This window comes from Strongylocentrotus purpuratus, unplaced genomic scaffold (assembly GCF_000002235.5).
Source record: "Strongylocentrotus purpuratus isolate Spur 01 unplaced genomic scaffold, Spur_5.0 spur5_scaffold_2, whole genome shotgun sequence".
Taxonomy (NCBI): domain Eukaryota; kingdom Metazoa; phylum Echinodermata; class Echinoidea; order Camarodonta; family Strongylocentrotidae; genus Strongylocentrotus; species Strongylocentrotus purpuratus.
The window spans coordinates 19449499-19470774 of record NW_022145605.1 but is presented as its reverse complement, the minus strand read 5'-3'; the positions used below and the strand labels follow the sequence as shown (position 1 = coordinate 19470774).

At 35.4% G+C, this 21276-nt stretch overlaps 1 protein-coding gene across 1 annotated transcript; it reads right to left on the bottom strand.

The window, feature by feature from the left end:
* Positions 1 to 6650: 6650 nt before the first annotated feature.
* On the bottom strand, positions 6651 to 14303 carry LOC582689 (deleted in malignant brain tumors 1 protein). Its single transcript, XM_030991910.1, has 4 exons — positions 14081 to 14303; positions 9981 to 10307; positions 8323 to 8638; positions 6651 to 7636 (listed from the first exon to the last, which is right to left on the bottom strand). Exons 1-3 carry the CDS (start codon positions 14139 to 14141, stop codon positions 8325 to 8327), a joined length of 702 nt encoding a protein of 233 aa, XP_030847770.1. The 5' UTR covers positions 14142 to 14303; the 3' UTR covers positions 6651 to 7636; positions 8323 to 8324.
* Between the last annotated feature and the right edge of the window lie 6973 nt (positions 14304 to 21276).

The following is a 21276-nucleotide window of genomic DNA, read 5'->3' as shown; positions in this document are numbered from 1 at the left end:
GTGTCATACCTAATTTGGTTCCATCGGATTTTCCCGAGTTTTACGGACTATCCGATGTTTGCGTTGGTTTGCCACTACACGCCGAGTCTGAAGAGATAGGAAGGCTTCAGTTTACAGAGGATAAAGGACATAGTGAATACCTTATTGAGTATGTAGTTGTCGAGAGCACTTTTCGTCCATCCTGGCTCTACGCCGTTGCAACATTTATCGGTATTAACATGATTCTATTCATTATTATCTTAATATGCTATATAATGATGTTCATACAGGTAAAGAGATCCACCCAATCTGTAGCGAATGCTGCTTTACGTAATCGAGAAATCAAAGTAGCTAGAAAAATGGCGTTTATCGTTGGAACTGATTTTGCCTGCTGGATGCCCATCATAGTTATGGGTATTCTTACTCAATCCGGTCTGGTTGACCTACCGACATCCCTCTATGCTTGGAGTGTGATATTCATCATCCCTATCAACTCATCAATTAATCCTGTACTGTACACATTCGTTAATTATATCGAAAACAAGAAAAAAGCTGAACAAGTTAGAACAAAATCGAAAGTGGATGGTATGACAGCAAAGAGAGCGAGTGTGAATGACACCTCCTTGACCGACCTCAACAATGGTGGTCATCTTTAAAATGTAGTCCGGATCTTGACCACGGTAATGACGCTTGTTGACATTACTGACAGTGAATTTAGTCAAACAAAAGAAGATTCTATGTAAATATATTTGATTATATTTTCATTGGTGATTTTCATAATGGACATTATGATTAAAAAAGTCAACACACTCAAAACTTGATTCAGGTAAGGGATACAAAACACAATAGTGATAACCAAGAGATACAAACTACTTGTCCTACAGTCCAGTTTTAGGTCATTTTGATTTACAAATTTGTGTGTGTGTTGTTCTTGTATCACTGTGCTAAATTAGTATTAGCATCAGCAAGTGTTGAATGAGGAGATAGAAGCGCATTTCCGATTATCGTGCTGTTATATTTCTTGATACCAAATAAGTCTAATTAGACTTCCAATCAAATATTGTCCATGTGACAATTACTATGGTACACTATAATATGCATTTTATGTTTCTATAAATGAGAGGAAAGGTGATACTCTGTTTTTCGTTTGTATATTTTGGAATGCGCCGCATATGAATAGTTGTAGTTCTATGATTATTATGCAAACTTTAAATTTTTGAAAAGTTCAAACCACATTTATTAAGTCAATGTACAGTTTAAAACACTTGTGAAAAAAGGAACAAACGAAAGCGGGTACGCTTTTGAAATGAATTCTTCAAACTACATTTATTAAGTCAATGTTCAATTTAAAACACTGGTGTAAAAAAAAATGAATTCTTTAATGTCGACAGTATAATATAATTTTTGGCAAACAAAAAAAAAAAAAAAAAAAAAAACATTTTATAATTTTGTTCATTGTTCGTACTTTCAATTGCTCTACTATTTATTATAACAAAATTATTCGTGGCATTGTGAAAAATAATGGACATACCAAATGCGAAATGCAACCAAATATCTCTCATTGCGTTCTTTTTGTTCCTATACTGATAATAATTTTATTATCATTTGATGTAAATTTGAATAAAAAATAAATATATCTAATCTTAAAAAATCTTTTACTTTTGTAAGCTTTTTTTTTTATTTACAAAATTAGCAGTTTGTGCAAGTAACACTGTGATCACTACTGGGATAAAGAAAATAAATTCATAATAGTTCATAGCATTTTGAAGTTATAAATAAATGGACAATTTTCTCAAATTTGTTCCACTTTTCAATGAACGATTCTTACAAGGTCCAAAAATAGAAATGGATTTGAAACTGCGGTGAATGTAAATCACTTAATTCAACCAAAAATTGCAAGTTGTTCGCAAAAAAGTGATTATAAATTTCACACCGCATTGCCAATTTAGAAACTGCAATGATCACATAACTAAATAATGACGTTCCAAAATTATCTGTAATTTTTTGCACTTTCTGTTTCTGTACAGTCCATACTTCTTAGAATCCTGGATCAAAAGATTTTTTGTGTCAAGTCACTGAACGGTGATACTATAAATTTGCTATGGGTTAAGGACAGTTGAATACCAGATCATATTAAACGTTACCCTAACAGTTCATCAACGGTTAATCAAAATAATAATGTTCTATTCACAAGTTTGAGTGATAATAAACTTAAACCAGATACACTTTTTTGGATTTTTTTAACAACTTTTATTCTCTTTTCTTGAAAAATTGATTGTCAGAGTTAACGAATACTTCAAACCTATATAAATATTATATATATATATAAATAACTGTATTCCGGCAATACATATACATTATTAGAACCATGCGATATTGCAGAGTTGAGAAAGTGGGCGCGCGCTTACGTGTGTGGACGTGTTTGTGTGTGTGTGTGTCAGAGAGAGGAATGCAAATGAGAACGTCAGTTAAAGACAAAATATGTAGAGAGAAGGAGATAAGGAGAGGAGAGAGAATAGAGAAATGCCTTTTTCACCCAAACATACCAATTCATCCACACGGATTTTTTTGTAGACGTTTGATCAGGCTCTGAAAAATACCCCCCTTTATGTTTTGCTCTTGTAAATATCCTATTCTACAAGACCTATGGAAATGATTTTCCGCCAGCAATGGCATAAATTTGACTGTTTGAGAACATTACATTTCCCCTGAAAAATGGACCTTCGGCTTTTACTCGCGTGTGGCGAAACACAAACTTGCAGAAGGACAAACAGATAGAAGTGTAAAGAGACACATCTTGAGCTGAAGGAGACAAGAATGTAAATATTGGTATGTGCAAAAACAGCACCGAGAGTTTTATATATAGGCAAATTTTCACCGAAGATTTGCGTGTGTAATCCCCCCATAACCCCCCTAAACCCCCCCCCCCTCCCCTTTGGATTTTTTTTTTTGGTGTCACTTGAACTTGAGTCGTTTTCAGCTATTCCCCCCCCCCCCCAGGTACACAAAATCTTCCACCTGTTTCAGTCTTTCGTTTGCTATGTCAATGTCAAGGTTGCACTTTCTTTTGCTGATAACTTGCACTTCTGTCTTCGCTATGTTTACCTTGAGTCCAAGGTCACAGCTTGCCCTGTAGACTTTGTCCACAAGTGTCTGCAGTTCCTCTGGTATCTCTGCTATTAGGACGATGTCGTCTGCAAAACGTAGATTATTTATGCAGGTTCCTTGGATTTTAGCTCCTATTTGGACTTCGTCCATTGCCATGATCATTACTAGCTCGAGGAGTATGTTGAAAAGTTGTGGGGAGATGGCACACCCCTGCCTGACTCCAACGGTTGTCTTGAACCACTCTGTCAGCTCTCCACTTACTCTGACCGCACTCTCGGATTGTTCGTACAGTGCTTGTAGCAGTCGTATCAGCTTGCTAGGATAGCCAAAACATCCCATCGCCTTCCACAGACCCTTCTGCCATACCGAATCGAAGGCCTTCTGAAAGTCGATATAGCAGCAGTACAGGCTTCTATTCTTTTCCAGGTATTTTTCAGATATTTGTCTCAGGGTGAATATTTGGTCCGTCGTAGCCCTGCCTGGTCTGAATCCTGCCTGGGATTCAGAGAGGATTTATTCTGTTCTTTTGATAATTCTCCTTTGTAGGATTATGGTCAGTACTTTTCCTGCATGGGACAGCAGACTGATACCTCTGTAGTTCCCGTAGTCTAGTTTATATTTCTTCTTGTATATTGGGGTTATTACTGCTCTTCCCCATTCCTTCGGGAATTTCTCAGATTCCCATATTTGTTTACAAAGATAGTGAAAAATGTCGGTTCCTGTTTCTCCAGCTGCTTTGATTTCCTCGGAAGTGACTGTATCAAATCCTGGTGCCTTATCCTCACTGAGTTTTTGTATTGCACTTTTAATTTCTTCCTTCAGTATGTTTGACTCTGGGTTATCTGAAGAGCTGTTGGGTAGACTGTTTGCTACTGTGTCGTTTTGGGGGTTGTGTTCATTATATAGTTCGTCAGAGTTTTCTTTCCATCTCTTCTTTACTTCTGATTGATCTGTTAAAGTTCTTCCTGTCTTACTCTTAACTGATTGCATTCTCTTTGATGCTGATTTGGTGATTTTCTTAATTGTTGCATAAACCTCCTTTGATTTAGCAGCTTGGTGTGCATTTTCTACTCTACTGCAAAGGTCGTTGAGCCACGCTTCTTTACAGCCCCTAGTCTTCCTCTTTATCTCTCTGTTCAAAAAGTTGTACCTTGGTTTCAGTGAAGGGTCATTTTGTTTGGCTTGTTTGATTTTGCTGCGTTCTTCACTGAGAACTCTTCTGAATTATTACAGACATGACATTTGTCCGATTGTAGGCCCGTATACCGAAATACATTTCTATTATGAAGGGATTTGTTTCAGGCAACACAAAATGAAAATTCTATTTCCTGACAGAACGGTATTATGTTCTTCTTCTTCTTCTTCTTCAAGATAATCTGCCTCCTTCAATACTGAAGATTCTTGCAGATGCCGTATACTCGGCCTGATTTGGGGTGTGCAGGTGGACCATTACACCGAGGTTTCCCCCTACTCTTATACGAAAAGTGCAATGGGTTCTTAACGTGCAAGGGTGGTGACTCTCCTGTTTTAGGCGTGTATATAAAGCATGACAATTGATATATGTAATTTAAGTACCTGTAATGGCATATGTAATAATCTGCAGAAGAAATGATGGCACATCTATCATAATCAACGTTGTAATTTATTTCCTGTTATATCTAATAAGATTGTCTTTACGATTCTAACTGTGCTATGGACACTCATTTTCCTATTAAATATAAAATGTTTCAGAAAAAATATCAAAACTTGATATCAATAACATTCATGTCTGCATTGCCACCATGTGTTATTGTAGTTCTCTGCTGAATTGTTGTGCTATATCTTGCTAGTTTATTAATGGCTGCTCTGTAATAATTCCGAATTATCCGTCTGGTATGGGGAATTCAAACTGACATTTGTCAACCTAGCTTGCCCATACACATGTAGAGGCGGTCAGAGTCAGGCATAGTCTTAGTCTCAGAGGAATAGCTCTCGATATAAGAGACTGAAGCTTTCATTAATGTTTCAATAAAATGTGTAACTAATAAAGAAATAATACAGCAAGGCGTGTTTTCCTGGAAGGTTTCCTTATTGCTCCTGAGTTGTTTTTGAAAACTGGTATCTTTAAAGGGCATTAAGACTCATAAATCTCTAAGGTTCGCCTAAAATATTATCATGTGACAACATTATTTGCCTGTTAATATGGCGTGCGAGTCGAAAAAAAGTTTACACCAAAAAAAAATCATTTGATTTAAAAGTCAGCAATAAACGAAAGGTTATTATACATGTTTTGAAAAAGTGTTATATCCCGAATCGTTTTGTATCATTTGTATGTAGTATGTGTTCACGCTTGGATGAACAGGAGGCATTGTTTGCGAGAGTGCAAAAATCGACTCGTACAAAATTATAAAAGTAAGATAATGAATATATCTGAGATGCATTGCATAAGCTTTAAGCAGAAACAAAGTCACACACACACACACGCGCACACACATGGGCACAAATGTTCTTTTATTTTTTATATGTGTGGCATGATAAATTTTGTTAAGGATGTTATTTGGATCTGCAAAGACCGAATTAATACCCAAATCCCAATTGTTTGTTTTTTCTTCAAACATCACATAAGCATTACTGGTGTAAGTCGATTTTTGCACTCTCCAAACAATGTCTCCTGTTCATCCAAGCGTTAACACCCCACATACGAATTATACCAAATGATTTGGGATAAAACACTCTTTTAATAGATGTATAATAGTTTACTGTTCATAGATGATTTTTAAAATAATTAGCAATTTTTTGTAGTTGTAAACTTGTTTTCGACTCACAATGTACATGTAGACATACGGGGCGTGAGTGGTTGTGGGGAGGAATAGGCATGTGTGTGTGCGCGTGTGTACGTGCGTGCGTGTGCGCGTGTGTGCGTGCGTGTGTGTGCGTATGTGTATATACGCACATCAATATTGAACACGTTTATTTTATTCAATTGTATGTCATGGTTTGTATTACACATCTGGAGAAATAAAACAAAATTGTTTAAAATATAAAAAAAGTGAACATGTATACTCTAGGCGTAACAAATTCATGGGTGCATTGCTCTGACTCGGTCAAGATTTCACTCTAACTCACAATTATTTATATTTCGATAAGTTCCAGTCTCACTCTCTCCTTCTCTCTTCCCCTATCTCATTCAATCTCCATCTTTCTTTCCCTATCTCTTTTTCTTTTCCTGATTTTTCCCTCCTCTTCTCGTTCTCATACATCTCTCTCCTTTTCATACATAGACATAATCTCTCTTTCTCTCTCTCATCATTCTATTTCCCACTTGTGCCTCATTTACTCTCTATGTAATAAATTCCCTGAGTTTAGTGAAGAGTTTGTTAATCCACCCCCATCAACTATAATCATAATTTATCAACATTTATCAACAAATCAACCTAGGGCAATTTCAACGATTTGTCCATCACCTGGTGACATATTACGTAATCTGAATATGATATCTATAGAGTATTGAAATTGCCACCCTTGAGTTGATTTCTTGAAAGTCTTTGTGATTGTACACAAAGGAACATACGATACAAACAACGTGCAATGCAGAAAGACTTTAATCCCAAAGAAACCATAGAATACTTTCAATTTGGATCCAGTTAGTAGGCCCCTGCAACGTATCATAATCAAATTGAAGGGAAGCGTGAAAAAGGTTCGACCATCAAATTCTTTGCATCTAAGAAAACCAACAGTCCAACACAAAGCATTTTTATACCGACGAATAACTCCAAGATTTCACAAATCAAAATAGTTTTATCTCACATTTTATCACCAATTGCGATTATCTATCAATATCATAATCATGTGGAAAGTACGATTTTAAATATTGAAATATCCGTCCCCCTTAACGATTGGATATCTAATAAAAATGTATGTTCGAATTAATTTACTTCCGCTTTAGATTTGAAATTTTATGTAAAGAAAACCCACAAAAATGTAATCATATAATACGTACTTCTGTATAATTTATGTCTTTTAGACATGATATATTACACAATGACACTTGACCGATATTGATCATCTTTTAAAATGTGACTTTCATTATGACTGATTAATAAAATTGATTATATCAATGCATACCATATGTTATTTCGATATCATTGTGATAAAATTGTCCATGATCGTCAGTGTTAAAGATTATATAGTTCTTGATATTTTTTCAGTTAATGGAATCATCTACTATCTTTTCGGCTTGTTATAACTTACACCGTTATAAGTTCTATGAAAAACGACTACCCTGGTATTCAATTATTATAAAAAAGCACGAGCAACTGGTAAAAAAATGAGACAGCTTTGCACTACACAAAGCCAACTTAAGCATCTTTATAACGGGTCCCTATCATTAAAGATGAACGCTATATCTCAATGTGTTTTATAATACCAGCTTTAAAATGCAATAGAGATAGATAACAGTTAAATCCTTGGTCATCGTGCCATGAAGAAGAGTATAGATGGAAGAGAGTGGCAGAAAACTTTAAATCGGGTCACTGTAACACTCGAGGTGTACACGTTCTCTCAGCATCGTCTGCAAAATTAAAAAGAATTAAAAAAATGAAATAGAAGCTACTATGATGAGAAATATTTTTGGTTTTTGCGATATATATTTCAAGACGTCCTAAAAAACTGTTATCATCCTTCACACAACATGATGTCATGGCTGAAAAGAACTACCAGATAATGGGAAGAATGGATTAAGCTGATTTATCATAGAGAAGTAGAAGGGGCGGCACAAGTAAGTCCGACAGTTCTATGAAAAGGCCCTAAAATGGAACCAGGTAACAGGTTTGCCGTTTGGGTTGAAGCATTCCCTGACAACAACAACAACAACAGCAACTAGAAATGGTAACAGTGATAGGTCTAAATTATGAATTTAATATCTACATAGGCCTATACAGGGCTGTAAACCCTCCCGCATTTGGATGGAATCTCACGACACCACGCTCATTCTCCCGCCATCCCACCAGCTCGAAGCGGGAGACTCCCGCCACCACGCCCTAACATTTGGATGACTTTGGAATCTACCTTCTGCTGTTCCCCCTCCCCCTCTCCCCCGATTCATTAAACTTACCATTAATAACAAGTGTCAATATTCAATTACAAATTCGCTGACAACCAATCAGATATATTTCTTTATGTAGCTTGTAACAGTTATCTTCACTTGGTATTGATGATAGGTTTTATGAACCGTGCCGGGTCATGCTTAGTATTTACCTTCACTCAGTGCATCTGACACCGGCATCTTCGGCGTGCGAGCAGTTATTATCGAAAGGAGCATTGCTCGGGCAATACTCCAGAGCGGTATCTCTAGAGGAACACCGAACATCGTCGAATATGATTGGCATATCCTCTGAACCTTGTCCGAATTCAGCGCTTCCTACCGCAGTTCCCGAGCTGTAACCAAGACTTCGGCAGACAACTCCAGCATCGGTGTCATCCCAGAAGTCATCACAAATCGTTCCCCAGACTCCGTCGTAGAAAACCTCAACTCTGCCTTCGCTGTTGCAGGTTCCATCAACCAGTCGTAATTCTACAGTTATGATGCGAAAGAGAGATAATATTAATTAATACGAAAAAATAACAAAAAAGAGGAAAGCAGACAAATCAGAGAAGCAGACTGGTGACAGTTTGATCGAAATAAAACAACCGAAAAAAGAAAATTGGAGATTTCTGTAAGTTGTAAGACTATACGTATTGGAACTTCAAATATGATGAATCAATGTGATGTCACTGTGATATAGGGCCTAACAAATTTCCAATTTGTTCCAACACACAAAATGGCTTACATGTCATCTTTTTCAAAATGTATGACTCGGGAAGGTCTTTTCTCTTCAGAGGACCTACATGTACAATATTAATATCAACTATCAATTAAATATTTTGATGAGTGCCCCAAGGAAGAATTTACTTGGAAGAAAAACAAAAATTGATGATATTTTTATACACGATAAACGAGAGAGCTGTCCATGACAACGTCAATTACTTACTGACAAAATTGCCAATTTGAGAATCGCATAGCTTTAGTGATCTCATATTTCAAACATTAATAATTTTCTTATTACAGACTTATCTCAAATTTTCGCTTTCCCGTTTCTCTTATTTTTCTGCTTTCAAACTAATGCAGGTATTTACGAGGGTTGGATTGCCCTAAGTTTAAGATGTCAATATTTGACCCACAGCCGTATCATTAATGTCTCCTTTTAGTGACGTTTTGCGATATCCTTAAATTCTGAACGCTAGGATCTGCACATTATACACGAGCAAAGAAAGCAAAACATCACAGACATTTTATAATCCATTTTCAATACAGTACGATGTGCGGTCCTCGAATAAGAGCGATTGTAATGTAACTAATCATTCAAGTCGCTAAAGTTTGTAAAGTTTAAAATCTAAAATGATTATTTTCGTTTACAAAGTTGCAGTTTGGGGGTTAAAATTTCCAATCTCCTTTACTATGGTTCATTTAAAAATCATATTCTTTTTCTAATTATGATGGAGTTGAACATTACGTTGAGGGTTGCTAACTAAAGGGGGGAACTGATACATTTGCAATACAAATTAACAACACTCTGAGATGCTATGGATTAAACACGCTTACGCGTAGTCTCAACTGCCTCTCTCAGTGTGCTATATTCCTCTCACGTGCGTAATTCTGCTGTGCATGTGTGATCGGTCGCGCAAGTCGCTATGACGAATGGAGAAACTGTCCAGGCAGTGCACGTTTGGGGTGGATATGAATCCATCCAGTTTGGCATCGCACGCTTGCACTTTCATGATGTCCACAGTGGTTGTTTCCGAGACCAGCAGGGAAAAGGTGCTTCACCAAATACTATGTGAATAATATATTGGAAAGTATTACATCAACAACATACCTGCTGATACTGTCTGAGCGGAACAGAAGACTCCGGCATCTTCAGAGTGCCCACAGTTATGGACGCCGAGACCAGCATTAGAACATTCACCAAGATTTGTTTCATTTCTAGTACATGATACATCATCCAGGACGATTTCTCCTGATCCTTCTCCGAAATGAGCGAATGCTGCCAGAGTTCCAGACTCGAATCCGAGACTTCGGCAGACAACTGTAGCCTCGGTGTCAGCCCAAAAGTCATCACAGACAGTTCCCCAGGCTCCATTGTAATAAACCTCAACTCTGCCTTCTCGTCTATCCTTTCCATCAACCAGTCGTACTTCTAAATCTATCATGCGAAAGAGAGATAATAGTAATGATATGAACAAAAATGATAACAAAAGCACTAATAATGATAATGATAACAACAATAATGATGATGATGAAAATAATAATAATAATAATAATAATAATAATAATATTAATGATAATAATAATAATTCGATTCAAATTTATTTCCACAATCTGATAAAAATACAAACAAGAAAAATATACATAACAGATAATGGTGGGATCGACAATAGGCTTACAGGCCTTTCTATGGTCAATCCCTTAAAGGTAATACAAAATGTTGGTATGGGGTCATGCATTTCGTGCAAATGAACATATTGAAAGCATATGCGGTCCTACAATATTCACTGATCGTTGTCACGGTTGAAATCGAGTCTCAAGTTATAAAAAATTTTAAATAACAAACTCTTTATGTTGTATAGCTCCCTCTCAAGGTCGAGATTTTAATTCAGCCATAAAACAATGTTTCTTGACTACAATCGACTGATTAGCTATTCCCGTTAATAATATCATAGCAACATATTCTGAGATTTTCATTGTCGCAGCTACATTTTGTACGGCCGTAGCACTATTTGAAATTCATCAAAATTACCGGGAGCACCGGTAAATTTGTATATACAATTTTTCTCGAAAGCATAAGACTTTTAGGGGCTAATTCTCTAGTGCTTATAATACATCCACAGGGGCACCCAAATATACCCAAATTAAATCGCTATCCACCCACTTTTCAAAATTTCCCAAAACTTTGTATTACCTTTAAGTATATACATGGTAGTCAAATTTAGCCAAAACATGAACTCAGTAACTAACAATACAACATCAGCGATTACAATAAAAAAATAAAAAAGTGGGGAAAAGGAATGGGAGAGGAACGAGAAGGCAAATTAACATAAAATTAAAAGATGAATTTTATATGTTCGTTTAAAAACTGAAAGAACTTTGGTGCATTTCAAGGTATTCAATGGAGTATTCCACATGATCGGCCCTGAGTAATTGAGTATATCTAATCAGGAACATACAAATTATTGTTCTGTCTTTATATCGTATATATATTTTTTCTTTATGAAACCATTTTCTAGAAATTTCGGCAAGGAGTTATTGATATATTAATACATAAATGTGCAGGTTACAAATCGTCCCTATTTTCACGAAGTGACGGTAGTGAATGAAAATCGCATACAATTTGCGTGCGGATTTTCTTCACTACCGTCACTTCGTGAAAATAGGAATGAAATTTATCAATATCAAATATAGTTACTAATTTCATTTTTGTTTAAACAAAGGACCTGGATGAGTGTAAGGCTTAGAGTTCGTGACTAACCTGATTGCACGTTTTTGAAGAATATGAATACGATTTAAAAGATATTTTGCACAATGTCCCCATACAATGTTGCAATACATAAGGTGAGGCAAGATCATATAAGTATAAATTTAAAAGGATATGTGTTGGTACAATTGCACTTATTCTACTGATTGCACAAATTGCTCCTGATATTTTACAACATATGTTATGTACTTGATATTTTCCAATTGGAATGATTATCTTATATTACTCCTAAGAATTTAGTTGTATTTACAACTGGAATATCAAAACCAGGAATTTTTACATTCATGCTATTTATATTAATATATTATTTTTGGTGTGGAAAACCATGCATGATGTTTTATTAGTATGTATTTTCAATTTGCTGGTTTATCTTGCATAATTCCTTATCTAATATTGCACAGACATCCTGTATATTATTTCAGTTATAAAAAAAAATTGCTATCATCTGCGTGAAAAAACTAAATCTAAGATATTGCTGATAAACTGTAAGTCATTTATATACATAATAAAAAAGCAAAGGGCCTAAAACAGATCCCTGAGGAACACCAATATTGATATTTTGTATAGGGGATGAAATTTGAATACCCATTAATGCACTGTTGGTCGTAATGGTGGAATAATTATATATACCCAAATGTTTGTAATGATTTTGACAATGATTGATAATTTATTCATAATAGATCTAAATAATAGTGTACATTATCAGATATTATTGAATAATAATTTGTGAGTGTTTATTTTGCGTGACTGCTAAAGCATGTGTGTGCTACTATGCTAATCAACTAGTGGACCTACGTCCTTAAGTCATAACTGACAGATATGAGGATTAATTCCTCACAAAAAGGCACTAATATAGCACATCGACACGGCAGTGGCCTCGTTACTTTGAGGCCCTAGAATAAAAACCGTGTCGATTAGCTATATTAGTGCCCTTTTGTGAGGCATTAATCCTCATATCTGTCAGTTATGACTTAATGACGTAAGTCCCCTAGTTGATTAGCAAAGTAGCATGCTTTAGCAGTCACGCAAAATAAACACTCGCAAATTATTATTCAATAATAGCTGATAATTTACACTATTATTTAGATATATTAGGAATAAATCATTGTCAAAATCATTCCATTAATTGGGATAAAAATAATTATTCCACCTTTATGACCAACAGTGTATGTACATACTGTTTGCGATTGTGAAGATAGCTCTTAAACCAATCTAAGGCAATACCTCTTATACCATAGTATTTCAATTTGTGTATAAGAATGTCATGGCTAATGCAATCAAACGCTTTGGATAGATCAAGGAAAGTGCCGATAACAAATCGTTTATTCTCAAACGCATTAGCTATTTTATCACAAAAATCAATTAATGGCATATAGATTGAGTACCTACATGTAGGTCTAAAACCAAATTGCTTTTTAGATATAATATCATTATGACAATAATATGACAATATACGTTATACGTTATAGCAAATACAGATAAATGGAAATGGATCTATAGTTAGATAAAAAATGAACTTATCCCCCTTCTTATATACAATTTTGGCTAATTTCATGGAATATAAACATCCCTTTATCTATTGACAAATTGAAAATACTACATAGAGGTGTAACTATATAATGAATAGGCTTAAAAGAACGCTGCTTTCAATTTTATCATACCTAGGACTTTTATTTAATTGAAGTTCAGACACAATTTTCAATATTCCACTAGGTTCTATGGGGCTGAGCAAGTTCCTAGGAGGCAAAAACTTATCAAAAGTATTTACAGTATGAGGCAATGTATGAACTATGTTTAATCCAATATTTGTAACAAATAATCATTATATAATTCAACAATTTCCTTGCAATCAGATATGTCTTTACCCAGATGATTAATATTAGAATATTGCACTGTTGCCCTGTTTTTATTACGAAGATCATTAATACTTTCCTTGTACCTCTCATAATTATAAGGGCAGCAAGAAAATAATTATTTTCATAATCATTTTATTTAACATATTTAGATTTAGGCGCGTACAAAGGGGGGGTCGAACCCCCCCCCCCCCCCCCCCTCGAAAAAATCCTGCGTACGCCCCTGCTCACAACATTAAGAAAACGGGATGGTTTCAGGCGGTGAGGTGTTCAGATATCCCTATATTAAAGCGAAGTTTAAGCGAAGTATTGTTACCATTGTATGCTATACATTGTAACTGCTTTTAATGGATAACTACAAAAAAAATTAGCGTAGGTCCTGGTAAATCGTGTGTTTTTTCTCGCTCGATATGCTTTTTCGCAAATTTAGAAACATGATAGTTGATATTCAGACAAGATGCTTCAGTTCCTTTCTCCCGATTGTTGCTGAGGAAAAATCTACACCCTTACTTGAAACAAAAGAAGAAATACAATTTACAGAAGCACCCTTTTGATCGTAAGCATAATTGAATCAATTAATTTCAGACTTACTACTCTGAGCGTGCGCCGCTGTTACTAAAAAGCACACTACTAGATAAGCCGCGAACATCATTTTGATGTTGAGATGGCGATGGGTGATACACGCTGGAAAGATGAAGTCGCCAATTTCAAAGTCGGTTGATTAAAGGCTCTTCGCTGATACTTTAGCTAACACCTTCGGACCCGTTCCAGATGTACTGTGACGACTTCACTAGCTGTTCTCGCTGCGGTTGGACTTGAGAAGCAGACTCCGATAGAACACTTTTTTTCTAAGACAAATCTAAAGATCAAAAGCCACCAGCATGTTGGTGTTGGTAAGAGGTTTAACAGGATCACCTTTCGAGAACAGGATATACCGTGCACCCTTAGGAAATCGACAAACCACTTAATTTTGCACTTTAAGTTCAAGTATCTAAGGGCATATGGTGTGATTTTCCATTCACTGACATACAAAGGCGGCGGAACGACTTCCAAAGTGGGGGGGCACCAACAAAAAGGGCACTTTCAGGAAAAAAAGGGCACCTACATAGGAAAATCTCAAAGCGAAAATATACAATTTTTTAGACATTGGTATATACTCCTATATTGTGATTACATTATCAGGGATGATTTCAATATTTTTTTTTATACATCATATAAGATATTGCTTTAGCATCATACTTTGCAGCTGGGTTTGATGGTCCGAAAATTCATTTGCGAGAGATCAAAGCGAGCAAGGAAAAAAATTAAGATTTGTGAGGTCGCAGTGCGAAAAATTTACATGTTATAAAGAGGAAAAACCCAATCCTGATGGGGTTATAAGTACATTCTCATAACAGAAGACTAAAAATACCTTTGATAAGTAACATAACAATAACATCTATAAGTGCAAGCGCGCGTAGAGAGCGAGATTTGGGCGATATTGCTTCTAGTCGCTTGAAATTGGGGGCACGTTTAATGATGAGAGGAAAAGGGGACACTTATTAAAAAAGAAAAGGAGCCCGTGTCAAAGTACAACGGGTAGTTATCAGAGGTGAAAATTGGGCACTTCTTACACCTAAAAAAAGGGCTACTCACTAGGGATGAAAAAGGTACTTATGAGAATGAGAAATGGGAATTTGTCGACGAAAAAGAGGCACTGACCGCGAGGTGAAAGGGGAATTTATAAAAAGGGGAAGTGGCTCTTATAAAAAAAATTAAAAAGAGGCATATGCTAAAATAAAAAGGGGTACTTAACAGAAAAGAAAAGGGTAATTATGAGAAGGGGATGGGGCACTTATGAGAGGGAAAAAGAGCATTTATTCGGAAGGAAAAGGGACACATGTCAAAATAAAAAGGGGCAGTTATTGAAGATGAAATGAGCAGTTATCAGGAGGAAAAGGGGCACTTGTCAAAGTAAAATAAGTACCTCTCAGAATTTAATCGGGTCATTTACCAGAGATGAAAGGGGCACTTATGAGGTTGAAAGGGACTATTTCCATAGGTGAAAAGGGGCATTTATGAAAAGGGGAAGGGTTTTATTTTTTTAATTGGGGGCACATTTCAGAAAGGAAAGGGGACACATGTGAAAATATAAGGTGTGCTTATCCGAGTTAAAAAGAGGGTAGTTATTAAAAGAGGAAAGGGCACTTCTTACAAAGAAACAGGGGCACTTGTCAAAGTAGAAGGGACACCTCTAAGATTTGAATAGGGTAATTATCAGAGGTAGAGGGGCGCTTATCAAATTTGAAAAGGGGCGCTCTTCGTACCTGAAAAGGGCCACTTACTAGAGATGAAAAGGGCACTTTTGAGATTGGAAAATGGACACTTATTGCAAAGGAAAATGGGAGCTTGTCGAGGAAAAGGGGTACATATCAAAATAAAAGGGGCGCCTATCAGAGGTGGAAAGGGGAAGAGGCACTTTTAAAAAATCAATAGGGGCACTTTTCAAAGTAAAAGGGCACATTTTATGTAAAAAGGGCCCCCGAGGAGCGTCACCTCTGCTGACATAACCAAGGAAGCCTCTAAAATATAAAGAATACAACGAAGAAATTTTGATTTTACAAAAAATCAAAAGTTGTTTGACTTTAGTGTGTATGTGTAGTCAAGTGGTTCAAGAACTTGAATTAAAATGCAAAGGTCGTTGGTTCGATCCTCGACACAGCACTTATGTTATTTGGCAAGGCATTAATCTATATTTGCCACCCCATACACAGGAGAGAAATGGGGACCGGGTAGAATGACGGAAACCTTTGTGTTAGTAATTGCCATATACGCTCACGGTGACCATTACGGTAAGAACACACCCCATAGATGCCTATACCCCCTGAGCTTCTTGGGGCTCCACACCTTGACCCCAGCCGAGAAACGTAAGAGTGGGGTGATGGGGATTACTTTTTTGTCTACCCCCCCCCCCCCCACAAACGTTTTTGCCACTGCCGGTGTAATAAGTATATTAAACCATCATTAGATCAGCCTAATGTTGAGAGACATTAAGTGTTAAACTGAATTTAGAGAACGTGTAACATCAAGACAATTGAAATATATTGTTCATCAGACCACACGCAGATACATCTGAAATTCTATCAAAGATTTAAAGCGTTTCAAAATACATCAAAATCGCTCACGAAACGTATCGTACAGCATTTTTCAAATTAAGAAATAGACATGCGCCCTTATACAATTATGTGTGTCTTTCCTTATTTTAATTTTAATCATAATATATGACCATAAGCAAAATGAATATTCTTTTTAACTTAAGCTTAAAGAAAAAATGCATCATGTAAGATACGTAAGGACATTGTGTCCACCCGTCTTTGTCTGTCTCTCTCTGTCTCTCTCTCTCTCTCTCTAACGTGTTTAATTACCCCACTCTTTCTCTTATTCTCTTATTTTCCCTCTCACTGTCTTTGTCTCTGATATTCTGTCTGTATGACTCTCTCTCTCTGTCTCTCTTTCTCTCTCTCTTATTTATTCTTTTTCTAGTCTTTTCTGATTTTCCCAGGTCAGCCCAAAGTTCCGTCATCGATCTTGCGTCATCTCTCTACGTGACAAAGAGCTCAGATGAAGTCGGTAGGCCTATACCCAGCTCGGGTCCAGTCAATAAAGGAAGGACTAGCTATAGTCATGGATAGGGCGTGATCTTACGACTGAATAAATGTGTGATGAGGCCACCAAGTGGATTAGTTATATAAGAGCGCCATATCCTCTTTTCTATCTTTCATTTACATTCCCCCTCACTTTCTTTCCCTCTTTCTCCCCCCCCCCCCCCCCCCCCGCCTCCCCACCATTTGCCTTCCGATTTTAGGGCCATGTCTCATGAAACCCATAGCTCCGCCAATTAGTAGGCCTATCCCTATATAGTTGACCTTCTACACCGCGTAGATTCGACGGTCTAGTTCCGGGACGCTTTCGAGAGGACACGAATCACCTCTTCGGAAGTGAAAAGAACCAGCAGATAATTACGAATGATGATCGTATACCAATTGAAGAGCCCCCGGAAGGATATCGGATGCAGGTTTACCACCTTGAACAGATCACGCGATTATGCTATAGTTTACCATAGACAGTAAATTAACCAAAATTATTTTAATCAATATATGGCTTATTTTAAAGGTTTAAAAAAAATGCATCCCCTTCGGCAATGCCTTTGACACGACCCGAAGTGTGTTAAGCAGTAGTTGATCGAGGTCACTTTACTTACGAATGCATGAGCTCGATGTATCTTAGCATAGTGTCGCTAAACTGTCGCTTAAACGATTGAAAATATATAGATGGAAAAAGGATATTGATGCGCATATCATATTACTTCAGGAGACCCATTTCACAGATGACATTGTAAAGAAACAAAATAAATATGATTGGTCAGGTCGTGCTTTTCATTCAGTGGGTACTTCGCAAAGCTGCGGAACAAGCATTTTACTCCGCAACAAGGCTATCGATGTTCACGAAAAGATTGCTTTTGGAAATGGCAGGTTGAATGGAATAGAAGTATCTTTTGCAGGTGAATCTATCTGGTTATTAATTTATATTCACCAAATGTATTAAGCACCAGAATTGTAAAAAGGACAAAAATGGAGAAATGATTAAAGATGGTAATGATGCTTTTTATTTGCGTAACCAAATCTTTTTATAAACTCAATTGATATATGGAGAGTTAGAAACCTTGAAAGGAAGGAAATTTTCACATGAACAATCTTATCCATGCTTTGTAGTTGTACAGTCTCGAATCGACTTGTTCCTGTTATCCAAATGGTTAAATGATTTTGCAAAAGTTATATAGTAATTTTAGGTCGCTTTATGTCAGACCATAATGCGGTGTACTTAACGATCGAATTTAAGGCGGCAAAAAAGGCAAAGGAACTTCAAAACTGATTAACTTACTTTTGCAAGATGATGTTAATTAGAAAAATGGAATTTCTCTTAGTAGTAATTTTGAAGAAAAAGTTATTATAAAAAAGAGAATTTATCGGTTTAATGGGAAATTTTCAACAGAAAATAAAACACATGTCAGTTAATTATTGTATTAATGAGGCAAGGATAAGAAAAGGCGGACATTTTTTTAACAAGACCGGTTAAATCATTTATCAAATCTTGGTATATTAAATGAAGATCAAGATACCGAATTGTCTCATGTTAGAAGACACTTGTCTTCATTTTATGAATAAGAAATACATGCAGCACAAATAGGTCCAAAATCAAATGGTATGAAGATTGTGAGCGAAATCACAAATATTTGCTAGGGTTAGAAAAAAGAAACTCTAAATTAAAGAATATTTTTAAAGTAAATGTTAATGGAATAATATACAGAAATACGAAATATATAATTGAAGCTGAATTTGAATATTGTTCTCGTTTTTATTCGGGTAGAGGAAAAGAGAAAGAAGTGAATGATTCACTTAAAACATGATCGTGTATCGTGATAATGTATTAAATGAAAAACAAAAGGAATACTGTGATTCAGAAATAACCCTTATGGGACTAATGGGACTAAAAAAGGAAAAAGTCCAGGCTCAGATGGTATTTTTTTTTTAGTTTAACCAATGTTATTGGAATAATTAGAAATATATTCTGTTCAAGTTATTCAAAACATCATTGTTATTAGGGAATTTACCAATTTGACAAACTAGAGCTATCATAATCCTTTTGCATAAGAAAGGCGACAAAGAAAATCTTTCAAATTTGAGTTTCCTAAATACTGACTATAAAATATTAGCATCTGTTTTAGCAGGAAGGCTGAAAAGGTGTTTAAAATGTCTGTGTTGATTCAGATCAAAATGCATCTCATGTATCTCAAAGTGACATTATGGAAGGTTGATGAAAAAACTGCGTTATTTGTTAATGAAATGTTACTTATTATATTCTTTCTACTGTTCTAACTCTCTAACATGCAAAAATGGTATATAGAGCTAGTTCATTGCTTTGTTACGATTTACATTCACCTTAAATTAAATTAAATTATAATTATATAGTTGAGAGAATTCAGGAATCGATCAGATCATTTTTTCCCAATTTTTATCATTAATAATGGTCTGTTTTCACTCAAACTTTCAGATTATCTTAAATTGTATATCAAGCATTAAAGTCACTTCCTTAGCACCATTTTCTCTCATCTGAACAATGTTAAAAGGTCCCTTTAAAGAACGTTTATTGGGAACAACATTCGTTTGATCGATGGTGTAAAATGTTATTTTGAAGAAAAAATGAATTCTGGAGCTGTTATTTTTTGGATCTAGAAAAGGCTTTACACAAATGTTCACAGTTATATTTTTAATAATAATTGGCAATCATGTTGTTTGTTTGTTTTTCAGAAAGAGGTCTCCGACAAGGTTGCCCAGTGTCCGCTCTATTGTTTTTAGTTTTTATAGAACTATTAGCAATTAATATTATATCAGATGAATCTATTCAAGGTGTTCAATTACCGGGGTTAGTAGGTATGCCTTGTACTCCAGTGCAAATTAGCTTGTTAGCATTTGACACAACAATTTTTGTTGCAAACGAAACTTCTTTGAAAAATGCCATGTGTATAACATAAAAACGTTTGGTTGTGTAGCAGGACCTACTTTAAATATAATAAAACCCAAAAGTTTTCATTGTGGTGAATTTAATGTAGAACAGTAAAAGGAAATCACATGGTCTAATCAGGTTGTAAAAACACTCAGGGTTTACTTTAGTAAGAACATGAAATTCGCTAATGAGAAAACATGGAAGGAAAAGGTAGAACAAATTGAAAACCAAGTTAAACCATGAAAATGTAGAAATTTGACATACTTTGGTAAGATAACTGTATTGACATCACTTGTATTGTCAAATAAAACTTATATTAAGTCAGTTTTCCAAAATATTTATTTTATAAATAAGCGTATTGAAAAACTCATTTACAATTTTGTATGGGATGGTTTAGATAGATTAAAACGAAAAACTATAATCGGGTCAAGTAAAAAGGAGGTTTGAATATGCCAGATTTGTTTTGCAAAGTTTAGCTTTGAAAGTAAATTGGCTTTATAAGTTAATTAAAAATAAAGATCACAATTTTAGATGGAAGATTCTCCCACAATATTATTTGAACTATCTTGGTCCCAACTTTTTAGTGCTCAAGATGAGTTTCTTAAAAGACGAAGAATTTAAAGTTCAAAGAGATATACCTTTATTTTATCCACAATGTATTTCAGCATGGAAACAAATGTCAACGTGTAAATAAGTCATGTAATGAGGTCACTAATATTAGAATGCAGCTGTTATGGGTAAACACATACACATACAAGACAACAAATTATGTTTATGTGCAAACATTGGCTAAAATCTTGAATATTATTTGTTGGGGATATCATAGACGCCAAAGGGGATGTGGATACAAATCGGGCAAAATAATTACTTTGTATTAAACATAATTATTTATGTGAGGTTAAATTACTCTGGACGTGTATAGGCCTACCTCGTGACTGGAAAAGAAAATTAAAATGTGAAACTGTTTTTTGTTCATATGAAAACACACGTCTTCATTATTTTGAATTGACACCAAAAGTATGTCATGATATATCAGTTACAAAAATATCAATGTCAAAGATTATATATTAGGTATTAGTTGAAAGAACTGTTATAACTCCAAATGTTCAAATTTATTGGGAATATTTTTACTGGGCTACTCTATAAAAAAATGAGTTTGACATACTTAAAGGAAATGCGATGAATAAGTTTAATTTCAAATTATTCTACATGTTATTAACATGTGAAGAATATCTATATCGTTT

Coding starts and splice junctions, on each gene's coding strand:
- LOC582689 (XM_030991910.1), bottom strand. CDS start 14,141: ATGATGTTCGCGGCTTATCTAGTAGTGTGCTTTTTAGTAACAGCGGCG. Junction 10,308..14,080: donor AGCGGCGCACGCTCAGAGTA/GTAAGTCTGAAA, acceptor TTCGCATGATAG/ATTTAGAAGTACGACTGGTT. Junction 8,639..9,980: donor CGCTCAGACAGTATCAGCAG/GTATGTTGTTGA, acceptor TCATAACTGTAG/AATTACGACTGGTTGATGGA.